The following is a 26,935-nucleotide window of genomic DNA, read 5'->3' on the forward strand; positions in this document are numbered from 1 at the left end:
TTACAGACCACATTGCAATAATTCATTGATTTCAAAGATAGATGATAATATTTCATATCATTGTACAAACATTAGATATTTTTCTAATAAGACTGAAACTGGCATTGAAATTTTGACAACATGGTTAAAACTATCTGGTTATAAAATGACATATTGAGTACCATTTGCTCACTTAAAATACTAAATTAAGTAATATTTTTATCTTTAAGAAAGTAATGCACATGTAAACCACAACTGCATATAATGACAACTCTTTAAACTTACATTTAATGTCAGTTATGTAATTGCTGAGACATTTAGAATCTACTTGCCAAAAGATGTGAAAAGAAACAATAGCACGGTCACAAAGACTAGAATTCTTTCATTGCTGTTAACTTGTAACATATCCGCTGATATTTTATTAAATCAAACTCTGTACTGTGATACTATTTTTAGCTGGTCAATGTTGATTAGCTTGTATTACCTGCCCCTATCTCTACGCTGCAGATAGTACGCTGGGAAACACCAGACTAAATACTGTTTCAAAATATCACTGATAACGCAACATTGAGCAATAAATAACCAAAAGTGGGATAGGTGAGTTGTTTATGAGAGATATGGCTGACTGTAGGACTTAAAGAAATATAGTCAGTAATTCGGTCAAATTTATGCTTCCGTAATGTAATCGAAAGGTATCCTTGGTATAAGATCAGCGGAGAATAATTTAGGAAGCACGACTAAACTTGAAATAACTTTTTTTATTTTATTAGTATTAAATCATTGTCTTTTTATATTTTTTATCAAACTATCTATTTGTATTCTTTATCTATGTTTAAGCAATATTATGTGAATGTAAGTCACATGTTAGTTTTAGAATTTGTTCGCTTTGTTTTAAATATCTTACAAAACTTGTCTTACTTAATGCGATATTTGTAATTTTAGATTGTATATATGATCTTATACCTGAATAAATCTATCTATCTATCTATCTATCTAAAGATGTCCTAAGTAAACAACTTAATTGCTTGCCATTTATATATTACTATTTTACCGATATCTTAAAAGATGATAAAATATATTTTTGAAAGTTAGACCATAATTCTTTAATATTATATTAAAATTCCAAAAAATAAAAAAGATATTTACAAATAGTCAATTTGTTTAAAATGCAGACGGAGTACAAACAAAGTCAATTTACGTCATTGAACTGATTACGCAAAGATATAATTACATTAATTTTACTACCTCAGCCCATTTATAAAAGGTAAAAAGAGATACGTAAAAGTCTGAGGAAACAAGTGACTGTCATTTATAAGAAAAAACTGGGGTGCGCATACGGACATTAGCTAAATGTGATAATGTAAATATTAAACGCTCTCTTTAGGTATATGCATGAAAACAAAATTATTTTCTTCTTTTTACTTATCATTTTCTTCCCATACAACGTTTTCTGCTAGTTTGCAAATTATTCAAAATTAAAAATTAAAATAGGGTATTTTGTGACTTTTCCAAAATGGGCTGAAGTCTGTAAGTAGAGAGAGAGAGAGAGAGAGAGAGAGAGAGAGAGAGAGAGAGAGAGAGAGAGAGAGAGAGAGAGATATATATATATATATATATATATATATATATATATATATATATATATATATATGATGTCATGATAAATGTCACCAACGAGTGTACGCTAAATTTCTTCCAAGTACTTTCACATTTTGGTAAAGTTATTAATGGCAAGTACCTATTCTGTACACTGCAGATACTTACTTTTCCATCTATCTTCTTCACATGGTAATGTAGAACGGGAGATTAATTATCACCATGCACACTAAATTTTCCAGATGGCAAGCTGTATACATCGAAATCGTAAATAGGGTTATTATGGCAGTACTTATAATGATCGTTTTGTTATATACAGATACCTGCTTCTTTTGATATATTAGCCGGAATTGACTGTAGGGATAACGCATGTTTTTCGTGTTATATCATCTGCAGAATCCCGAGGGATTGGTTGGTGCCCGAGCCTGTTAGGGCGAGGGTACCAACGTATCCCGAGGGATTCTGCAGATGGTATAACACGAAATAAATATGCGCTAACGCTATTCTAACATAGAACGCGTAAAAACAGATAAATGAATACAATGTTACACAACGTCATTGAATTTCCACGAAATGTGCGGGAATGTCTGGGTTGGTTTTTTTTACGTTGACGTCATTTCGTTTTGGGACCGAATGACGTTTACTTTGCTACGGAACGCGCATATATATAAACAGGTGTTATAACAGCACGCGAGCGCGAGAATCTCTCTGTTAACACACGTTTTCTCTCCTGTTAAAACACCCCCGAAAAGTGACAAGAACAGCAGTTTTATGCTAGAATGTAATTAAATATGTAAATAAGACTGACGGTAAACTTTTTGACGTCGTGGACGTCGTGTTATTGGATAAACGACGTAAATTTACATTCATTTCCATATGTTGCAATTTGGACAGTTGTAAAGAAAATACCATTCAACTGCTTTGCCAGACATTCTTGTCGGGCAAAAACATGTAAACCTATTCAAGAATACTTGTTCAAATGAGCCGCGCCATCACGCCATGTACCCGGATAATCTTAACTCTGTTCAGCGACCCTAACTCAGTGCCAACATGGCGGATGTAAAGCCGATACAACTTTGTTTTCTGTATAATTACGATGTATAAAGGAATGTTTCTGTTGTTATATCTATCTCCATTGATCAAGTGTATATTTATTTCAAAATGTATCATGTTAAATATATCAACCTTTGTGTATTCAGGTGGAAAACGACGAACAAGGCAACTTTTTCAATGAAAACTTTTACAAAAAATCTTTAAAAATACTTCTATGCTTTTGATGCCTCGACTATTTTGTTGTTTGAAAGCAAAGATATACTGCTTTATAGGCCCCTTTACACTATGTTGTTAACCCACTACATGTTGACACAATACATGTTCAAATGTACTGACAGCGAGAAAAGGGATAAAAACCGAACTCAGTTTACATGAGGAATGGATAAAAACCTAACTTACACGAAATTGTGTGACAGATAAACACCTAACTGACTAGTATTCTATAGAAATGAATGAGTTGACATGTACATGGTCTGATTATTGTAAACATTACTTTATAAGCGGTATTGTCTTCAAACTTTGCCATTAATTTTAAGAAGTTGTATGTATGCCCACTACAGTCAAATATTTTTTCATAATTTTAATATAATGCAAATAGTAATGTTTGGAATAAACCCTAAAAAATAACTCAGTATAAAAGTCAAAATTATTATATTTACATAAGAAATTATTCAATACCACCGATGTTCGACGTTATGTAGTCCCCAACCCTCTCTCCCTCCCTCTCTCTCTCTCTCACACGCACGCACGCACACACGCACGCACACACACACACACACACACACACACTGTTTCAGAAGAATTGTGTTTGTTTCAAATCTTGTATATCGTATAGTGTAAGAGATTTTTATAGAGGTGCTAATGGAATATTTTTGATATTGTTTAAATGGGGTTAGATTTATGATTAATTATCAAATATGATATTTTTCAGACGGTAAATAGGGAAGAAAAGTGTGTGTGTGGTGGGGTGGGGTGGGGTGGGGGAGTGATGCATGGACTGACGGGACAGGGGTGTGGGTATCCTTACATTTTTCACTTGTCCACAGACACTTAAAATCCACTTGTCCATAGTCAAATTTCACTTGCTCTGATTTGTAATATCAAACCTTCATGAAAGCGCAAACAGACTGGAGATCGAGTTCTTTTTTTAGGACAATGAAAAGAAAAGCATATCACAGTAACTGTGGTAAAATATAAGCTGTTGAAATACTTGCCTTTTAACGTTTATAAAAGTCTGAAATCGCGTAAGCAGTGTTCGGGATCTTTTGAGGTCATGCCCGAAACACTGCCCACGCAATGGTGCAAAGCCAGATGAATTCAGAGAAAGACTCTTAAAACGTTCCGACTTGTTTTAGTCATACTTGCGATCTCTGTGTGCTTTTGATTTTAATTTGGCTGACTACTGGTCAAATATTTCCTTTGACAGTGACTTATTGTCTCAGCAGTTGGAATTCTACTTACAAACTTGTCATAATACTTTTTATAAGTTGTTTACGTTTCTGATGTCTTTAAATGTCCTTTTTGTTCTCTGTGTGTAACCCTTGTTTTCCTTTTTATAGTTTTAGTTACAGAATGCTATATGCTGATGATGCAAATATTTTTCTTCAGCTACTTTAAGTAGTTCTTATGTTCCCTTTAGCATGTGAATAATTTCTTCTTTTATGTTGTTTTTTTTAAATGCATGTTGTAAAATGTGACTCTTCTTATTTTTGTGTAGTGTCAGCCTTAAATGTGCTAAATCTGTATGTGGTAAATTACTTTTTCGTTTTATTTGCTAGTACATATGTGCTATTTTGTTTTAATGCGCTGTAACATGTATGTGATAATTTGTGATTGGTTTCTTATCTACTTAGAGCCAGATGCTTTATTTGCTTTAATGTGCTTTAACATATTTGCATTTTATTACAGCTGTTTTACTTATGTTGAACTTATTTACATGTGTTTGTCGGAAAATAGCTTTAAGCTAGTGTTATATGTTTATACTTTTCCGACGTTAAATAAATCTTCTTGTATCTAAATCTTCTCTGATATTTTATCATAGTCACTGAGTTACATGTGCGCGAGACATAGTCAAAGAACCCATTATCTTTATCACCTCCATACCCCTGAAGCAACACACAATCTAAATGATATTTTATGTTTTCTCATTTTATACCTGAAAAAGTATGCTTTTCCGCGGACACACAGAATGAAAAATGCACTTGTCTGCCGGCAAAAAATCACGAGTCGGATAAGTTGGACATAGGAATCCAACATCCCTGCAGGGGTGGGTGGATCAAAGAACTTCGAGCATCAGCAGCCCATAAAAAAGCACAGACGAACAGCAGTTTTCGTTTGGTTAGGTGTTTATCCATTCTAAGTTCGTATTTATCCAGCACTGTTTCCTATACCAGTTAGGAATTATCCGCAAATTTAAACCCACCTCATAATCAATACAATTTTTAAGCTATAAAAATCGATTTCAAACTTTGATACTGTTAAACATTGTCAAAGAGATATTTATGGAACTAATACATTTAATAAGTAAGGTCTTACTGCAATTTCTGGTACTTTAAAACAGTTAGAAACATAAAACATGTTCATTTTGAAGACTTTTTTCAGTACATTTTAATGAATTCCAGCCACATAATGTGACATTTCGATTGAAATATTTACTACACAAAACATGTTATCAATACAGGATATTATGACTATCAAAAGTTTTACGCTAACATTGCATACTCACATAAAAACACGAAAAAAGACAAGGAAATTAACTACATACATCGTCTTTCTGTCAGCCATGTTGGCACTGAGTTAGGGTCGCTGAACAGAGTTAGGATTATCCGGGTACATGGCGTGGCCATGAGAAAACCAACATAGTGCATTTGTGACATAGCGCATCCGTGCAGTCTGGTCAGGATCCATGCTGTTCGCTTTCAAAGCCTATTGCAATTAGAGAAACCGTTAGCGAATAGCATGGATCCTGACCAGACTGCGCGGATGCGCAGGCTGGTCTGGATCCATGCTGGTCGCAAATGCAGTATGTTGGTTTTCTCATGGCGCGGCTCAAATAATTAACAAATTACCCATTTTTAGAATATCTATCCACTTACTGTATTGCTTTTTTTTGCTATAACAGAGTATCCATATTTACAATGCGTGATGGTTTATTGTGATGATGTGTTTATCTCAAATAAATATCACTATTAAAATATCTATTTTAGTCTATATATAAAGGTTTCACATGATTATTATCAAACTAGAACAATACAAAATTTTATTGTCAAGAGTAACCTAGTTTTGATTTATACACATTCGGAATGTTCGTTTTTCAAAGCATAACATAGCGAAGTCTATGTACTACAGTTCGTTTTTGTAACATCATGTTTGTAAACATCAAGAATTGCATTTTGTAACCTTAACTCAGGGTTCCATATTTTAGCGTGTCTTGTATAAGAAAAACGTGAACTCAAGCTAAAACAAAACATAATCGTTCTCAATATTCATCTTGATTACCGGACCCCTAGCCTGCCCTGCACGGGTAGTCTATAGGTACGGTAACAGGACCCATAGCCACTTCCTTTGATAAACCGGAAGTGATGGCGTAACGTCATTTATCCGGAAAACGTAGAATAACGCCTAGATTCGGCGCACGGAAGTGAATAAATGGCAGCGTGTGAGTAAAATTAGTACAATAGCATTATTACTATATTTCTAAAGTCAAAATAATTATGATGTTAAAATTTTGGAATGTACGGTTCGATTTCTTGGTCAGATATCTCAAAGATAAGCGCACGGACCTACACATGTTATTTCGCCATGTTATAGGCCATATGTTTATATACAACAGTGAGAAGGTTCACCAAAATCTACACTGTAGAAAACTTTCTTTTTCGCGAAAACGTTATGAAAGTTGTGGCTTTCCCATTGGCTCCCATTAGGAAAAATTGCATGAGGTCCAAATTTTTTAAATCAGTTTAGCAAAAGACTGCTGAATTATATTTTGAAGTTTTGAAAAGTCGGAGTTAAATCAAATTCTACAATGTAGAAAAATTTTCGATCCAAACGTGCAGAACTACTTTAGGCGGAAACACAGACATATGCAAATGTAACATGGGACTTTGGAATTTTGACCGATCAATACGAATAATGACGACTCTTTTTTAATCCGGCACTTTTTATATTTTTAAAATATATATGCATCATGACATTCGACAATCTTAGATGTTTATTTTGATATGTAACAATAGTATGACTAAATCGTTTGTTTTTTTCTATGAAATGAAAAATGAACAGTCATGTGAGCATATTTCATGAGGGGGGTGACGGGCATGAGCTTTTGACGCATAGCAACTGACTCATTCGGCAGAAGTAGTATTAAATTTCATTAGGATGTTGGTCTTCAAAGTCATATATAATTATACTCGTAACTATATTTCGTTTCAATGTTCAGTTCCCATATTTGCTTTCATCATGATGTTGGCTAAGTTTTACTTATACTTTATTGAATTGTACTGATTAAAAAAACACACATTAAAGGTTAAAGCGCCTTAGATCAAACTTGTTCCGTTACTAAGCTTTGCTTAGTTGTAAATGTGTACACTTTTGCAAGATTACTACTGGTAAGACTGCTAGGAAAATTAGTTTGCAATTATGTCTTTTAAGAATATTTGGGGGATAAAATATAATATAATTTTATTATTTAAAATTCTGTCGGCCGAGGGTTGTACAAGCGAGCCATAAAACTTAACTGATTATACACAAAATCATTTCATAAGTATCTGCCTGCCGTATTTTCTCCTATATCGATGCTGAGGCCCTGGCCTCATTCCCGTCGAGTATGAAAGTGTTTATAGTAATTATACACAGCGTAATTTTAATCGAGGTTAGATATACCTTTATCTGTAAGCTTTGCCCAAGTGATCAATTAAGTGACTTGCTTAGTGCCATATTTGCCTAGTTTGCGTACTTTATTGTTGCACTTGCCAAGTTTTTGACTTGTCATGAATGGTTTCAAGTCAAGATGAGTGTTTGTTCGTGGATTACAATAATAGCTTGCCTTATTTGCAACAGGTTTTGCTATTTGCTTATCTTGCCTACTACAGGTTTGGACCGTTGCTTCAGCATGCCCCTTCATACAATTGCAGGTTCGCTCGTTTTTATATGGACAGTTGCTTCGATTGGCACTCCCTGTTCTACTAGGCTCGCTGTTTCTTCTCTCGGCCGACTGTATTTGGACAGTTGCTCCTGCACTCTCTGTCCAAACCTGAAGTGGCCATAAACCTCCAAATTTATATTAAAGTTGTAAGTTAGCGTTACTTGTTACTCCTTACAATGTTATCGTTTAATGTAATGTTTACTATGTAATTAATATTGAATAATTATGACAATTTTTTTAGTATTTTGTTTTATTATTTTTCGAATGCTAAAATAATTATTCTAACACGACCTGCAAATAACCTACATACACATGAAATAAAATCAATCCACGGTTATTTTGCGATAAGCAATGCACGTGCAGATGGTTGTTTTGACTGTTCCGTCCCATCGTGCAATTATTTTTATGAATGAAAGTCATATGACGTTTGTAAATACTAGCCCGCGTACTACAACAACAACAAAGTTCGGCTGCAAAATGTACGGGAACAATCTTCGAGATTCGCCGAGGGTAATTGATGAAAGGTTTGAAGGCCATGTTACACAACATGTGCTGCATTCCTTAAGTAATGGGGAGAATAAATGGAGGAGATTTCAACAGCCAAATCCAGGTGCTTAGCACGAAGTGCAGTTTATGTCTTAAAAAGTAGTTACCATTTTCCTAACACTGTTGTAGCAAGTATGTCGTGTTAGAATCAAAATAACAAGTTCCCAGTTGTGATTTATCGTAGAAAAACCCGAGGTTTTCGTTCTTATGCGAAACAATATATCACTTAGGCATACGGCCTTCGTGATATATTCTTACGCATAAGAACTCAAAAGACAGATTTTCCTACAATAAACCACACTTTGGAACTTATTATTTCTTAAGTCTAGATGCTTATGTAATAAAAGGTTTATTAACTTTACATCCCTACACATTCGTGCTCCTAGCCCGCACAATTTTTCAGCTGCAGATCTTGATATAAATTTGATGACCTAGAAGTAAAATCCAAATTCATTACCAACCTGTCTGCAACGCCAGGGGCAGACACGCACGGTACTGACTGTATTACAGGATGGCTATTAAAAATGGCATCAGAAATATATCTGTAAATTTTGACAGTATTTTATTCCAAACTAATTGACTCTTATCATACATACAAACATGTATTTTGAAAGGGTCTTTTATAAATTTACTAGAATGTGATGATGCTTTCTTTTAGATATGACAGTAGATTTCAACGTGTTCAGTTATTTGCTAAATTCCTGTCGTCTGTGATTATTTCTTGTTAAAAAATATGAAATATTCCGTTTCCTGTAAGGTCCAGCAAGGTGCCGTACGGCGCCCTGCATGGTTAATCAATGAAAATCCAAACAAGTATAGATTCGCATTTTAAAAACGAAATACTGTAAGCATTTAAGTGTCTTCAGAAGAATATTTACATATCAAAATCTTGTATCATATTTTTAAAGCCGGAACGCAGTCAGAATACAATTTCGTCACTGCTGTCTAAAAGTTTTGATTCCGGTTACGGTGTTCTAAGATTTTATCCAATCAAAATGATTCAAATATTTTGTTACTTTTTATTTGTTTCAAATAACTGTCTCCAGAACTGCACTTCGCGACATGAGCCAAGTATTTTTTCTTCCTCTGTTAAAAACAAGTCATCAAAATAGCGACATATGTATCTGCCTTGGTTCTCTGTTACCCAGTCCAACTTTATCAGTTCTTGTACAATTACTAGCAGATTTGACTGTTTATCCCCACCCCTATTATAAAATTCATTGACCTGCATTAATTTCTGGCGTATTGATGTGGAACTTAAATCGTCTAGTATTGTTGGAACCACATACACTTCGTGTGGCTGCATTAGGTTGTTTTTCATTATCTTATCAAAAGCTTCTTTTTCAGCTCCTTTCATTCCCTTTCGACCAACACAAAACATTATCATGTTTTGCTCTCTCAGATATCTATATGAATCTGGAGGATGACTAACATGATCAGATCCTACCACGACACCCACGGTGGCATTGGGTTTGTTCAATCGTTTTCGTAACTCCTCGCCGAAGGATATCTGCCCTTTGTCTGGTGAGAAAGGACAAACCTGAATCCAAGAATGATTTGAGCAAGCAATCCCACATAGATTTATGCGATGATTAAATTTTATGCATAACTCCCCTGGACGGTTAAATAGTTTTGATTGCAGATTTGTGTCTGACATAACTGCAATAACGGTGTCACATACATAATACGTGTTAGTTGTCTCCAACCATCTTTTACACGCAACTAAAGCCTTTATGTGACCCGAATGTATAGGATTGAATGCACCAAACAGGTATAAAATCATCTCCCCATTATGCCCGAATGTATTCACATCTGAACTGCCTTCATTTAATGTTTCAGTTGCACCTTCCCTTGTGTTTGGATTCTTTGTTTCGTCAAAAGCTGGTTCTTGATTGTTAACACCGAGAAATCTACAAACGACAGAAGAAACAGGAATGTAAACCCTTACAATTGGTGTCCATATACAACTCAGTTGTCCTCCTTGGGCACACCTTCCTTGACGACTGACGAAGCTAGTGATATCAGTAATATTAAGTAGCCAGTATTTTTCGAAAAGTCTTAGTACATCACGCCGAACCCCTATACGTATAAAGGATCGACGAAGTCGTTTGCCCATCGGAGACGGATCGGGTGCCCATTCTATTGCAACATCACCTAGAATCAGTAAAGTCTAATATATTATATTTGTTAAATATCTGGTGTTAAGCCGTTTGTAATGCTTTGATGGAAAGAAAATGATATTCTCATACAAGAAATGAGAGTTCTGTGCTGATATGTTCATGTCTTCTGTCACAATTTGATCGAAGATTGTTCTAGATTTATTTCATGTGATAATGTATGGCAACCATTCGCTTTGGCGGAAATAAATCAAGTTTTCAATCTTTAACACTCGTTTTTACATGTTCTAAGTAAATCTTGATTATTGATACTAATGAAAAAGTACAGAGTATATGAAAAATAAAACACTTTTTTTTCAAATTCATTAAATTAAATAATCAATTTGTTATTACCTATTGAACGATTATGTATTCTTTCATCTGCGTAAAGCCTGAATATTTCATCAAATCCTTCTTTTTTAATTTGCACAGCCATAATTCTTGCATGTGGCCGGTAACTCTTTCCCCACTCACAGCCATACATCTTCGGCAAATAACTAAACTGCATCCATAGAAAAGCTTCTGGTCGGCGTACACCGAAGTTAATATTGTCTTCTAAATGAAAATAATTACATTGTAAAAATATAGAATATTGTGTGCAAATTGATATCAATACAATATAAATATTAAATAAACAATGAAGGATATATTATTCGTTATTATGTTAAATGAACTTGCATTTCTGTTATATGCTCAAGCAAAAATCAACGTTTAATTAACATTTATATCAAATAATTATAACAAGTGAAATTATATTAAAGACATCAAGAAATATTATAATAACCCTTTGTAAAACATGGCACATCTGACACGAGGTGTGTTTGACGGGGTCGATACTCAAGTACTATGCAATACTTATATCTGGTTTGTTAAACAAACCGTTTTGACCTTTACGTTTTAGAAACCCACCTCCAAACCATTTTTTAAAACCATATGAATCAGTCGCCCATTAACCAGGACAATATGAAAACTATATATGTCCCTGTCTGTGACATTGACTTTAGAGATCAAGGGCATATGTGATCTTCATCTTGGACCTGGCTCTGTATAGCGCGAAAGAAAACTATCAGCATGCCTAACATTTGTGTCAAGTTACATGCATATCAAATTCCTTTGCATACTTGAAGAGCCATAGCATGAACGTTCATTAACTCATCTGTGACATTGACAATAGAGGTTTAGCCTGACTCTTGTCTCGTTATGCTGAACATGAAACAAAAATTATTTCTATAAAACGTTTTTCTAAATGTCTCCAAATAATATAAATTTTACATCATTTTAGTGATTTACAAATATTTGTCGCATGCATGACATGATATACACATGACGTCCACGGCGACATCAAAACGCGTTTACGATGTCAACCTAAATCGCGTTCAGTGACACTTACCTAAAAGCATTGTAAAGGTGCAATGACAAGACCATTCTACCTTATTGGCATATATATTCGCTTTATTTTTTCTGTTTAACATCCTAACGTAGTGATTTGATGCGCTAACAGTCTACGTCTTTGCAAACAACAAGCTTAGTGGTCATTGATCAAGTAATTCATGGCTATAATTTAGTAGTATCTATTCTAAATCTCGTGAATGTGACATCCGTGCATTCGATGCGTGAATTTGTTACGCACAATGAGAGGGTCGCAATGGGGTTTATTTTACATATTGAACATGCATGCGAAGGTAACGATATATACAGTTAACCACAGTTTGTAACAAATACGATGTTTAGCATGTTTCAACAACGCCACTTTTCCATCCCCTGGTTTAGTAATATGTAATCCGCGGAGCGCGTCCAACCATAAGAGACCAAAAAAAGGTGGGGGGATGGGGGGGGGACAAAGTATGATTGTATCATCTTTTACACTGTTGTATGTGTTTAAAAGACTTAACAATTTGAGAGAGAAAAATAATGAAGATGTCAAAAGAATCTTTGCCATTTTTGTTTGAAGAGGTCTAATTTTTCCTATCTATAAGCTATTTCTTTTTCCAGTAAGATTCTGTTTTCTAAGTTCTTAATAAAGCTTTCTATTTTTAGATCTTTTTTACAATATTCCATTTGCAGAAAATAAAACTTGCACAGAATTATTATAAAATTTATAGCAGCATTTGTTAATGCTTCTTATTGTATACGAAAACGAATTTTTCGATGATTGAATTTTATATCAATGCTTTTTTGTCTTTAAATAATCTCTAAGTTTATTCCACATATTTTGAGCATCTGAACATTCCAAGAAAAAGTGTTCTAATGTTTCATCATGCATGTTGCAAAAATCACATAGTCTTGATGATGTTAGTTAATTTATAAAGGTATGTATTTATTGGAATTTGTGATGTATTGTCTTATAAGTTGGTATATACATCTATTCATAATATAGTTGTATGTTTGTATGCATGCTTGGTCAGTATATAATATACTCTAGAGCTAGTCACTCGGTGTTGTTTCTTTGTTCAAGTACATGACATGGTGTCAGAAATGTAAAAAAACTGATTGTTTGTTAATTTTCCATTATAAAAAGATGGATGAATATAAAGTGAAAACACTTTCTATCAACTGGGATTCTAGAGACTTAAAAACGGAATTTAAAATGTTCAAAACGCACTGTAATTTTATGTTTGGTGGACCTTTAAATTCGAAGTCGGAAGAACAAAAAGTCAATTATTTGATGTTATGGGTAGGAGAGAAAGGAAGAGATATTTATTCTACATGGACTAAAAGAAATTGGAACCCCATTTCACAAAACTAGAAGAATACTGTGAACCAAAGTCTAATGTAATCTATTCACGATATTTGTTAAAATCGAGAGTACAGAAACAAAATGAAACTTTTGAACAATTTGTCACAGATTTGAAATTATTGATAAGAGATTGTGGCTACCCAGAAGACAGATATGATGAAACTGTGCAAGACCACATAGTGTTTGGAGTAAAATCGCATAAAATTAGGGAAAGCTTAATTAGGAAAGGTTCAGATTTCAAACTGCAAGATTGTTTGGACATTGCCAGAACTCACGAACTATCTCAAACACAAGTTAAAGAAATGAGTCGGAAGACAAATACTTGCATGGAATCAAACGAAAACCTCCAGTATCAAAGAAAAGAACATTCCAACCAAAACAATCAGGAGCGAAATACTTTCAACCAAGGATATTCCTTAAATGTGGATACCAGCATACCACAGCTACGTGCCCTGCTAATGGAAAAATTTGTCGGAAATGTAAGAAACCCGGACATTTTGAGAAAATGTGTAAATCAAAATCCCAAAGGAAATCTAGATACGGTTAAGTACACATGATGGACGACTTTTCAGAAAGTGACAGTGATATCAGCGGAGAATTTGAATATATGGGAATTTCGACAAGTGACAAAAGTGTGAATTCTGTTACACATGGCATGACAATGCAAGTAAGGGTGAATGGAATTTGCATACCTATGCAACTGGATACAGGTGCAAAGTGCAATGTTATGAGTGTGAAAATTTTGAAAAAACTGGGAATTAAAGGAAATATCAAGAATACAAGGGTTAACTTGAAATCTTATAGTGGACACACGATTAAGCCCATGGGTACGTTGTCTTTACCTTGTATCATCAATGATAGTTCCCACGAGATCAAACTTCATATCATTCATGAAAAAGCACCTACGGTACTTGGCGTTGAGTCATGCATCGCGCTAGGACTGGTAAAGCGAGTGTATGGTGTACAGGCGGAAACAAAACAAAATGTCAGTACAAGAAATGAATTTGTTGAAGACAAATTTCCAAATTTATTCAAAGGTATAGGATGCCTTCCGAAGAAGTATCATATTGAAATAGAAAAAGATGCAAAACCCGTTGTAAACCCGCCGAGAAATGTGCCAGTAAAACTGCGTTCGAGAGTAAAGGACGAACTCGACAGAATGCTTGAAGAAGGAATAAATGTAAAAGAAAACGAGCCTACGGACTGGGTAAACAATATGGTGACTGTAGTGAAACCGAACGGTTCTCTTAGGATCTGCTTGGATACGTCCGATTTGAACAAATGTATCAAAAGGCCACACTAACCATTGAAAACAATAGAAGATGTAGTCACAAGAATTCTAAATGCCAAAGTATTCTCGAAGCTTGACTGTGTATCTTCATTTTGGCAAGTTGAGCTAGATGAGGAAAGTTCGAAATTATGCACCTTCAACTCGTGCTTTGGAAAATTTCGATTTTTGAGAATGCCATTCGGAATAAAATCAGACAGTGAGGTATTTCCAAATGTGATTTCTGAAATTCTGGATGATATAGATGGCGTTGAAGTCATTATGGATGACATATTAGTCACAGGCACAAATACAGAAGAACACGATGAAAGGCTAAAAGAAGTTTTGCAAAGATTAGAAGATAATAATCTTAAGCTTAGCAAGGACAAATGTGACATAAGGAAAAGCTCTGTGTCATATGTTGGACATACTTTGACAAGTGATGGATTAAAACCGGACCCAGAGAAAATAAAAGCTGTGCTGGACATGAAATCTCCTCAAAACAAACAACAAGTGAAAACTTTCATTGGATTTATTCAATACCTAAGTAAATTTCTTCCAATGTTATCGGAGAAAACTGAAATTCTTCGTAGAATTCTAAAAAGAGATGTTATTTTCTGTTCGGGAAAACAAGAAGATGAATGTTTGAACGAATTAAAACGCATGATTACAAATAAACCTGTGTTAGCATACTATGACCCGAAGCTAGACGTTACGTTGCAATGCGATAGCAGTTCTAAAGGACTGGGATGTGCGATCCTCCAACGTGGCAAGCCGTTAGCATTTGCAAGTTGTGCTCTAACAAAAGCTCAAATGAATTACAGTCAGTTGGAAAAAGAAATGCTTTCGATAGTATTTTGTGGCAAGAAATGTCATCACTACTTATATGGGCAAGAAAAGATCTTATGTGAAACTGATCATCAACCCCTTCAGTCGATATTTCTGAAACAAATCCATGAAATTCCAGCTAGACTTCAGAAAATGCGATTCGAGTTGACAAGATACAGTCTGAATGTTATTTATACACCTGGGAAGTATATGTATCTCGCTGATGCACTTAGCAGATCATACTTGAGTGACAGTGACCAATGTTCTGTTGAAGATTATGACATATTGTTGTGTGACTATATTTCTGTCTCAGACAGTGACAGGGAAGCAATAGAATCTGCCATGAAACATGACAATGAAATGAACATGCTGAAACATGTAGTAAAACATTGATGGCCTGATAAGAGATATGAAGTAGATATGCAAATTGAATTTGAACAGTTCGCTAAAAGCTATGGATTTAAACACACAACCTCGAGTCCGAACTTTCCAAGTTCAAATGGTCAAGTGGAGCGTTGTATTCAAACTATCAAACGTTTAGTCAACAAGAATGATCTTGATCCAAATTTAGCAGTAATGGATTATAAAAATACGGAACTAGATGGAGTAGGTCTGTCACCTGCACAGTTGTTCCTGAACCGAAGATTGAAAACAAAGTTACTTATTGCTAAGGAACTATTGAAACCTGACAATTCTAAAGAAATATCAGAGAAACTCTCAAAACGTCAGCAGAAACAGAAATTTTATTATGATCGGCATGTGCAAAGAAAAGCCTTGTGTTATATATGTGATATTCACATCTATATTTTTACATGTACATTTTGTATATTTTCTAGAATTTTGGGTGGTCTCAAACTTCAAAGAGTTAAGGAAGGCCAAAGTGATTGACATTTGTCATTAGAACCTTGTTACCAAATCACTCCATTCAGTTTATAATTAGTTCTTCAAAGTCTCTTATTTTCCATGCTGATTGACATGTATCATTAACACCTTACTGTAAAATCTTTTGATTCAATATGTTTGTTTCTTTGATATGTCATTGAATGCTGTCTTTGTAATTGCTTAAACAATTATATTTCTGTACCTCTGTATTTCTGTATCAGTTTGCTAGAATCTTTAGACCTGACAACATCTTAAATTTTATTCTGGATATATTATTTTAATAAACATCAAAAACCATAAACTGACTTTTCGCTATTCCCCAACAACAAAGCAACGTATCTATTACACTTGAAACCACTTCAAAATGGTGAAAATGTAATGTTTCGTCATAATGATAAATGGCAAGAAGGAAAAGTGAAATCGAAACACGACACTCCGAGATATCATTCCAAGTTCATTGTTTTTCAAGATTAACTTTATTACAGAACTATCTTATCTGACTGAACACAGTGAAAATGAGTTTATAATTGCTTGGATTTATAGCACTGCCCACACACAAGACAATTTATCGCTAGTTAATGGTTTACATTATCAGTGGAAGTTAGTTGGTTAATACAGCTGTGAAGTTCATCTCAGGACATGAGAAATTTTTAGAATTTGCTTTACTGTAAAATCTTACTATTTTGAGTTAATTTAAAATTTAATAAAAATTTAATTTTAATCCTATAATATAAAGAAAAGGGGATGTGATGTATTGTCTTATAAGTTGGTATATACATCTACTCATAATATAGTTGTATGTTTGTATGTATGCTTGGTCAGTATATAATATACCCTAGAGCTAGTCACTCGGTGTTGTTTCTTTCTTCAAGTACATGACAGAATTAATCTCATTAGGAATTTGTTTTGGAAGTTTCCCAGTATAGTATCAGTTGTTGACATAAAAGGTGCTGTAAGTATTTTTTCCCATTTTTGTTTTCCTTCTTTATCGATAAGACTTTCCTAATTTCTTAGTGAAGTGATTGTTTCTTCTTTCAAATTTTGTATTTGTATATTATATAATATTTTATTTGGAAACTTCATTTTTTTTTTACTTTTTCCATTAAAGTATCATCTCATTTTTGTGTTATTATTTCTTCCCTTAATATCAATGTCTTGAAAGCAGATATGGCATGAATAATCTTATGATAGTTCAAGAAACTATGTGTAGAAAAATTGCATATTTGCCGTGCCTTTTCAAAGAAAAAATGTTTGACCTAAAGTCATATAATTGTTCAACATATTTGATCCCTTTATCATGTTTATCATACCATCCTTTTAAAAATATTGTTTTATTTCTACTTCTTATATTTAAATTGTTCCATATAATATGGCAGTTTATGGGAACATTGTTTTCATAGTTCATATTCATGAAGGAATTATCTTCCTTTATTTTTTTCTGCCAACGAATCTTTCAATTCCATGTATTAATAGGTCGACAGTTTGAACATCCTAAATACTTATTCACACATTATTGGGCCTCGATCTCTACAGCTTTCGAAGTTCAAGTTTTACATTTCTGCGCCTTTAACCCATTGTATTTTATCTCTACGATTGACCGTGACAACAAGTAAAGTCATTTGGTTTGTTGTTTATATTTATATTAAAAGGGGGAAACCAGCGAGAGTATCCTACTGGTCTAAAAATAAACAAGAGTGAACTTACAGCAGATGAAAAAAGAAGCCGACAGTGATTGTTTTATTTTAAACTAGTTTCTTGAATTGTAGTGTTATACAGACAACACTTTGTGGGTACACAACCATACTCATAGATGACAAATATACAACTAACATCAGCATCAAGCATGCATATCTATTAATACATAAGATTCCCGCTAGTACATATCTACGTGATGTACTGTATGTACTCTACATAAATGTTATTGCTGCTTAAATATAACTGTTAGATTATTATAAGTTAAACCTGAATGTTATATTTTCATTGTAAGAATGTAATACTCTGTTCTACAAACTACTCAATAAACGAGTCGTCCGCTTTACTTATCATTACATTCACTTGATTTTGTTAACAAACATTGTAAATCCAAATTTAATTTTTCTCCTGACAGGCTTACACTGTTATTCACAAAGCCACCTTTTTAAAATAAAACACAATCAGATTTTTTTGATAAAATGTTGTAAAACGTCACGATGTACAAATGTGCCAATTTTCAGAAAAAAAAATTCTATTGATTTAAGGTTATTTCAAAAAAGGTTAGTTTACTTGAGATGAAGATGTTGTTGATTGAATCTGTCACGGGGCGTTTTAACTACATATTGTAATAGATCACTTATTGATATGCTAATGTATTAGGGTTTTCCTTCACTATGTTGCGTTCCGTTTTGGCAAAGTTAATTTCATTAGAATGTCTCAATGATCTATAACCTATACCTATCACTTTATTGGCTGAAATTCCTTGGGATACAATGATGCATTTAAAATATGATGTAACAAAATTCACTGTAGAACAACATTTGTTTCAAACGCGCACAACTACCACAGGAACGAACGAAACTTTCAGGCGCATAGCCGGGAATACGTACAGATGCACGTGCGTACATTTTATTTTCAAAAGTGAAAAAGTAAAAGTGTTTTTTTTTTTATAAGTAAAAATGTGACAATGGGGTAAATAAAAATATCTTAATAATGACCTAATTAGCTCGAAAGTATCACCTGATTACAACGTGATAAGTGGTATTTATATCAATAAATACAAAATGTATTTATCTAATGCCAAAGTAGAAAGGAATATTTTACAGAACATATTTTACAATAACAAATAGTATTTAATAATGCAACTTAGAACTACAAAAGGATATAATGAGCGGAATGACACGAATGGATTTTAGAAGCAAGAACAAAATGGGGTTTGAAAAAGAAAGCATATTTCAGAAACTATTTACATAAATATATAAAAATCAGAAATTAAAAGTTCAAAAGTAGCTTGTCAATATAGACGAAATGACCTTTAGAAACGAAGTTGCGACAAAAAACATAGTTTGTATAACATAAATACAAAATTGTTCAAGTTGCTTTGTTTAGATATTAAAACGATACAAAACGAACTTTTTTATAATCATTAACACGTATGTGTTAAGGCAAGTATTAATATAATTGAAAAAAAAATAACATAAGAGTAAAAAAATTTTCATTCTGTGTTATTTTAATAAACTTGAATAAATAATGGTCCGTACTGTTGGTTATGATACTAGTATTTCTTATATCGATATAAAAATTACCATTGCTCAGTTAGTTTCTTTACAATACTTTATTATAACCAAAACAAAAAAGAATATGTAGGCATAAACGGAAAAACTAGAAAACGGAATGATTCATTTATTTTTGTAAAATAGGGCTGACAATGTCTTCCGAAAAAATGTGTCCAGTGTTTTTGTTGAAAAAGACTGACAGAATTAACCGCGTTGTCGAAAGCTCGAGGCCTGTCTAATACATGCGATTTTTGACATTCTATCCTAATACCGTCATGTTGAGAAATATATACAATGTAGTTTAATGGCCTCCGTTTCTCGAAATTCCGCTCTTGCGAGACGTTATTGATACTGGCTGATGGCGACAGTTTTTCAAAATATGGGTAATGTGTTAGAGATGCCACGCGTTACGTATTCTGCGCAATTAATGATTTTTTTTTCATTTCAAAGGTATTAAACATTAATTGAGTTACGAATGCGTCAGACGTAAGACTGATCGGTACTTGTACTACTATTATTTCTTGTAATAAAATGTTACGTAGATCGAGCCATTGATCGAGTGGAAAAAATCGAAAAAATGAACAAAATCGAAAAAATGCACAAAAACACACCTCCAACTATATAATTAAAAAAAATCCGAGAGAGCATGCCCCCGCATTCCCTAGGCATAGTGCATGTTCTTCATTCCGGTTTAGCTACGCCTCTGACCTTGAAAGAAACATTTAATCAAGTCCCCTGTCACCTATATTGGATAGTTAAAGCAAAAAGGCCAACTGGTGAATATCAAATATAATGACAAAGCTTTCGACATACCTTGTACCTGTTGCCGTACTAAACCTTCATTTATTGTAGCGTTATTGTGTATTGGAAAACGATCATTAGCTGTATCACCATTTTCTTCACTATCCTCTATTATATATGCCCTTGCATTTGTTTGTCTAGTTGTGAAATTTTCTGGATTACAAACACATTTTTGCACATGATTAACATCCGTTGATGTACTGTCCTTCATAACTTTAGCAGAGTTAGTAGTTTCTGGCAAAAGATGTCTTTGCTTAATTGAAGGTTTTCCGGAAGACATGTTCATACTCTCTGAACGAATTTCTGACGTTACTCCTCTTGGATAATATAGAGTAACGTACCCGGTGACTACAGTGTTATCGTATTGCATTAAAATATTTCTGCCCCGGCATGACCAGTTCCTCTCGCATGCCTTATCGTAACTCTCCAGATTATGTAAAAAGCTCATGATTCCCAGTTGTGTCACATAAGGAACTGACATCTAAAAGCAAGGCGGATAATATACATACATGATAATATATCGGTACAGGAAAAGCATGTCCGTTATTATCCGTTATTATCATTAAAATGTGCTAATTTCCGTGTTGACAATTTCTAATTAAACATCTTCAAAAATGATAAAATGTCATGGTATTCCTCATGACAAGTGTGATTTCAGTCATATGATCAAACGTTTACAATCAAAACTCTTGAAAAAAGTACTTATCTTGATTACAGTTCTGTTTAGAGTTATCAGTTACACGAAGATACAAACAATTATCATTACTATGTCCCTAAAACTCATAATTGTATCCTTGAATGTATTCTATATATAATCATAGTTATTACACTAGAGTATTTTTATCCCTATGATTTCACCAGTGCGTAATATCATACTCAGTTTTCTCAGTAAATGTAAAATTTTCTTTGAATTTTTTATTGATAATATATGCCACGTAACCTACACTCCCAGTGTTTTGATTCATTTATTGTTTAATTAATTTATTGAAATGGATATTTGCGTTCTGCTGCACATAGGTGTCATGTTCTTTCACTTGAAAGGTGAAAATCACTGCCATGTTTGCATGTGAATGTGGCGTGAGGCTTATTAATACTAAAAAGACAAAAGTTACAGTCTTTCGTTTAAAGAGATGCGGAACGTGCGCCCTGCAAATACTCGATGATTATAAATATTTAGGCGTTAAATTTAGTCCTAACGGAAAATTTAACAAGGCTAAATTATTAATCTCATTTGATTACACAAACAAGAAAAGCAATTTACCAATACCAGGTACTAATACCAGGAAAAGCACCACCAGTCATACGGGGAATTAGGCAGATCTCCGTTAAATATTGTAAGGGAATGCCTCCCTTGCAGACGATAGGATTGGGTAAATGTCCAGCCATTAAGTTATAAATATTAAAATTAAGTGTAGGTAGATTTCACATACCTCAGCCAAGTGAAGAATATTAAGATGAATACTGAATCAGTGTTCAATAAGAGTTATTAAGTATCCATTTCATGGTGACACATATTTATAAGATGAATATCACAAAGTGCACGGTTAACTTTTCCACTAATTATAGAGCCTGAACTTTTTATGTTGAGAACTTATCATTTAATTGCGATGATATTTCGGTACAGGAGAGTTTTGTATAGGTAAGAGGTTCTGATAACCGGGCGAAGCCCGGTTATCAGAACGTCTTACCTACTTATTGGCAAATATGTGGGGGTGAAGAAATCTGACCTTCCTAATTAACCATGAAATTGCTGTTGTCAAACAAATTTGTGTCTTCAGAGGTAAGCTGAGTGTGAATTCCGTCATTTATTTTGTCTGTAATTTGGAGCCAAAACAGATGTGAATGTCTAGCAAAATGACGGACTGTTTTCAGTTTGTTTCAAAGGATTATGTTGAGCAAAGAATTAAAAGAGTCATTTGTTCCCTACCTAGCTCTTTTAGTGAAATGTTTAATTAAATATTTTCACACTTCATAATATCAGTATGTCACTGCATTCCTGTAAAGTACACCACAAATAAATGAGTCTAATAAATAAATTGCCTTTATCACTTGATTGTGGTCTTATCATGACCTTCCCAATTAAACCTGTCAGTTAAAAATTATGAAATAAGAACCGGGTTCTTACTGAATTTTTGGGGAAACATGAAGAACGCACCATTAAGAAGCAGTTTGCCAATAAATCTACAAGTAGGACTAGATACAAGACAATAGGAATGTGTGTTTTAATCAGAGTTGTAGATTTGTTGGTATTTTCATTCATAAAATTTAGGTCGTTGTGACTGCCGAACTATTTTTGTATTTTGATGTCGCTGGCTTTTTATGAATACTTAATAGTTTTGTTTGAAACTTTTAGGGTATCTTATTTGTTTGAAAATAAGAAATGGCCAGATTAGAGCCACATATAAGAATGTCGTTTTAACCATTTTTGACTAATGTGTCCTATTTTGTATGTGTATTTTCACTTTTCACTTACTTCTATAAGATTTTTTATCATGTATTACTACATTGTACCTGATTTGAGGCTGGCCATTTAACTAATCTTTGTGTTATGTAATTGTTTTTATGTTTTACTTGTTATTTTTATAATTTAAGGAAATGGCCAGATTGAAGCCATGTATGAGATGGTCTCATTTTTGAATTTTCTTTAATTTTTGTTGGGGACTGATTACATTGTCAAGAAAATGGAGATTTTTGATTGGTCAATGTGATCACACGGTACCCCTCAGAAGTGTATAAATACAGGGCAGAAACTGCCCTCAGAATCTTCTTCTTCAACATATTTCCTGATCACTAACAACAGAAAAACTCTAAAAAATAGCTCTAAAGTGTAACTAAACAAAAGTTTTTGTATTTGGAGTTTACTTGGAAGGTATGGAACCTTGAATCTTTGAATATTTAAATGTTCTGTTAACATTTTAAAACTCTGTTAACACTTTAAAAGCAAATCAACATTTATTAATAGGAATGCATAATAACAGGACACAGATAAGCTATTATCTGCCTACACCAACAAGGTACCATGTGGTCGCTGAACCTAGATGCTGTGTTGGGTTGGTTTGCGAGTAATTACTTTAAAGCTGTTTATTCATTAAATAAGTAACTTTAACTAAAAAGATGTGAGTTTGTGGACTACTGTATATTCATAAGAAGATCCCATTACATAGACTGAGTCCTTCATTGCATGGCTATATCCTCGAGACTTTTGACTTTCGTATATACAACTATAGTAAACAATTACTATTCATTACGGCGTTTGTTCTGTTTGGCGCTAAGACAACTCTAGACAACTACATACAAGTGTATGAAAGTGTATGCAAGTCACGAGGTGTGACTATATATGCTTGCATGTTATTCACTCCCTTCCTCCGACGTACCGTCTAATTACAGTTGGACATCCACACGTTTGCATGCAGGCTACAGGAGGTGACTGCATGTAAATGGGTTACTATAACATCACCGTAAGACCTTAGACACCGGTATCCTGGACTATAAGGAACCCCTTGATAGATGTGCTTTGGACGTTAGATGCGAGGTACCTTACAATATCATACTACGTACACGTATAATAAAATACTCAAGGTTATCCGTATTAGTACTATAATAATATAGAAAATAATCATGTTAAACGAAACTGGTCAAAGAGGAATATTTTTAAACCAAAATATTATGAATGTAAAAACTGTGCATTTGTTAATAAAGCAAATACTTAAATTATTGACCAATTCGTTACAGACTGGCACGGTAGAATGAAAGTAACTCTACTGGCTTTTTAAAGAGCAGAATAAGCGTGAAGACCATTTAACATTATTGCCAATACATTTGTACGTACCTAACCTTAAGCATAGAACATACTGTGTTGGTGCGCCGTAAAACCCAAATAAATAAATAATTAAGCATAGAACGGCAAACCATAAATTCCAAGTTGAGACGGGACGATGGTCAAAAATCCCATATGTTGACAGAAAGTGCCCTCTATGCCTAAATGATCCCGGTGACGAATATCACCATCTCCTAGTCTGCAAACATTTTGATGCGAAGAAGAAACAGTTTCCATAGATATTCCAAACGTTATTAAATATAAAGAACTCCTTACTAATAACAATCACGTTACACTGAAAAATCTCAGTACATTTTGAATAAGTTAACACTTTAGATGATTATAGTATATAGGTAATTCCGTCTACATGTAAACAGTGCACATGAAACCGTACGTGGCATTCCACAGTTTCAACCGGGTAAATCTCAAGTACACACTCCATCCTTTTCCAATGATTTAATTGATAACAACTAAGAATACAGTGAAAATATGTGTGTCGCTGTCCCTAAACCCCTCGAAAACATTTTAGGGCAGACAAATAAATCTATGTTTTCTTGTTGCATATATATATATCGAAGAACTCATGATTCATTAGCACAGAGTAACTACCCACACCTGTTAAATGTAACATTTTCATCTACTGTTATGTAACCTTGACGAAATTAAGAAAAACTGCATTGTATTGTGTTGACAATTTTATTGATACATTATCCTAACTTGGACTGTACCTTAAGTTCTGTAGAAATGACTTTGATCCAATATGCATAGGAAAATAAAAAAAAAATGTCATAGAACGGAGGGGGGAAAGGCAATCACAAGAGACCGCAGGAGTTTAGTGGAACAATAACGCAGTGCAATATTTACAAGCTTATTACAAAACGAAGGAAAGGAATTATTCAAAGGTGACATTTAAAGAAGATACATGAAAAAATGGGGGTTTCATTGTTGCTGACTTCGGATCACTCAACACTCACCGCTGTTGTTTATATCATTTTCTTCCTATATAACGTTTACTGCTAGTTTGTAAATTATGCACATTTTACATACAATGTAATGTATTTCTGTGATGGTTTAAACCTAAAATAGATCAAAATATCTACGGATAGCGGGTCGTGAGCTCGATCCCCGGGCGGGCCGTATGTTCTCCGTGATGATTTGATTTGACTTTGTGTCCTCCCCTGGGATTTATTTGTGAAAGCTGGCAGTTACTTGCGGAGAACAGATTTGTACTGGTACAGAATCCAGGAACACTGGTTAGGTTAACTGCCCGCCGTTACATAACTGAACTACTATTGAAAAACGGCGTTAAGCCCAAAACAAACAAAACAAATGTATTGAAACATTTTAGATAACATGAAGACCTTTAATACATGGATCGACGGATGAAAGGATAGATAGATAGATGTAAAGTTCATATATTTTGATTATGTCAAATAAATGTCCAGTCATCCTGTACAACGTGGCTAACGGGAAAACAAACTAGGACAAAACTTCAGTTGGAGAACCCACATCCAAGGACGCAGTATCCCATATGTATAGGGAAGAATGTGAGTGTATACATACACACACGTATTTACATAGAGTATATACCTAAGGAAAGAATAATAATAAAATTAGACAGATGTATAAAACAGATACAAAAATATACAAAGAAAGAACAAAGCAGGTGCCCCACATTGAAACGGTCGTTGCAATGTAACCAGCTCTTCCTTAAGCCACCATAAAACTCCTTAATTATAAGATAGTACAAGAATAATTACTCCCCGGATTTACGCATGTAACTGACACGTTGCAAGCTACAAATATGCTCATGCAAAGAGATATAAACCAAACCATGGAACCTTAAGCATATGTACTCACTGTCTTTGCAGAAGCCATAGAACAACAAATTTGTTCGATTTTCGGTATTATAGCGACAACGACACAATTTAAGTCTTACAAATTTTGTGATTAGATGGAACAAGCACACAGTAAGATACAAGAGACTAGCTTCAAAATCTTCGTCACATGAAAGAATTCAGCATCCGAAGCAAAACAGGTAAGGGATAAATGATTCAAGGTCAGTCTCAGAATAATCTACTTTCCCCCACTTTCAGGAATACCTTAATCTAGGAAATGCAGATATTGTACAGAAGCATAGTAACAAGTGATTTGTTTGATCACACAATGTAGTCCCACCCAATGGATTTATATCGCGGTAAACATCTACTTGCTTTATGCTTTATTATATCAGATTGCCAATCCTATAAACGTGACAGATCTGAGATATAAAGAGCATTTATTCTAAGAATCAGGAACACGCCTTTTTACATTTAAAAGGTCTATAATGGTGTTAATAGGATATTAGAGACATACTTAACGAGCAATTAAGATGACTAGATACTTGTGGTAATAGTAGGCCTACTTGAGATATAAGGAAGTTGATATTTGTACAAACGTTTGAAACATGTATGGAAGGAGCGGTAATTTTAAAATCCTGACAAATGTACGTCGCTGCAATAAATTCGAGAATTAGATGCTTTGAATTCGACGATTAATGTGGCTTTTCAAATATCTTAACATGCACAATAATCACAATATAGAAATTAAAAGGTTTATTATTTTGCTTAAAATAAACCCATTCGTGTAATCCATTAACTAACACAGAATCCCTTTCAAAATAAAGGACAAAGTCAACCTGGACACTGATACAGACACATCTGGATCAGACGATCGGACCATATATGGACAACTAGTCCAACTAATGTCTGAACCACAAAATGTAACACAATAGATATAACGCTATTGTTTCAGAATAATTATGTATGAAGTAATTGTGTTTTGTTACTAAATATATAGACGCGAAAACTAGAGTTAAGAAATATATCGACATCTGCTATAAAATA

The 26,935-nt window shown here is 33.9% G+C and overlaps 1 protein-coding gene across 1 annotated transcript; it reads right to left on the bottom strand.

Annotated features, from left to right (window-relative positions):
- Positions 1-8,859: 8,859 nt before the first annotated feature.
- Positions 8,860-21,029, bottom strand: LOC123561709 (uncharacterized). The gene is made up of 3 exons (XM_045354254.2): positions 20,246-21,029; positions 10,825-11,025; positions 8,860-10,468 (listed from the first exon to the last, which is right to left on the bottom strand). Exons 1-3 carry the CDS (start codon positions 20,712-20,714, stop codon positions 9,327-9,329), a joined length of 1,812 nt encoding a protein of 603 aa, XP_045210189.2. The 5' UTR covers positions 20,715-21,029; the 3' UTR covers positions 8,860-9,326.
- Positions 21,030-26,935: the final 5,906 nt, after the last annotated feature.

Source organism: Mercenaria mercenaria, chromosome 10 (assembly GCF_021730395.1).
Source record: "Mercenaria mercenaria strain notata chromosome 10, MADL_Memer_1, whole genome shotgun sequence".
In the NCBI taxonomy this organism is placed as follows: Eukaryota; Metazoa; Mollusca; class Bivalvia; order Venerida; family Veneridae; genus Mercenaria; species Mercenaria mercenaria.

Excerpts from the sequence above, each read along its gene's own strand:
- LOC123561709 (XM_045354254.2), bottom strand. The coding sequence starts at position 20,714 with ATGTCAGTTCCTTATGTGACACAACTGGGAATCATGAGCTTTTTACAT. Across the intron at positions 11,026-20,245 it reads AGTACGGCAACAGGTACAAG|AAGACAATATTAACTTCGGT; the intron begins GTATGTCGAAAG and ends ATTTTCATTTAG. Across the intron at positions 10,469-10,824 it reads AATACATAATCGTTCAATAG|GTGATGTTGCAATAGAATGG; the intron begins GTAATAACAAAT and ends TACTGATTCTAG.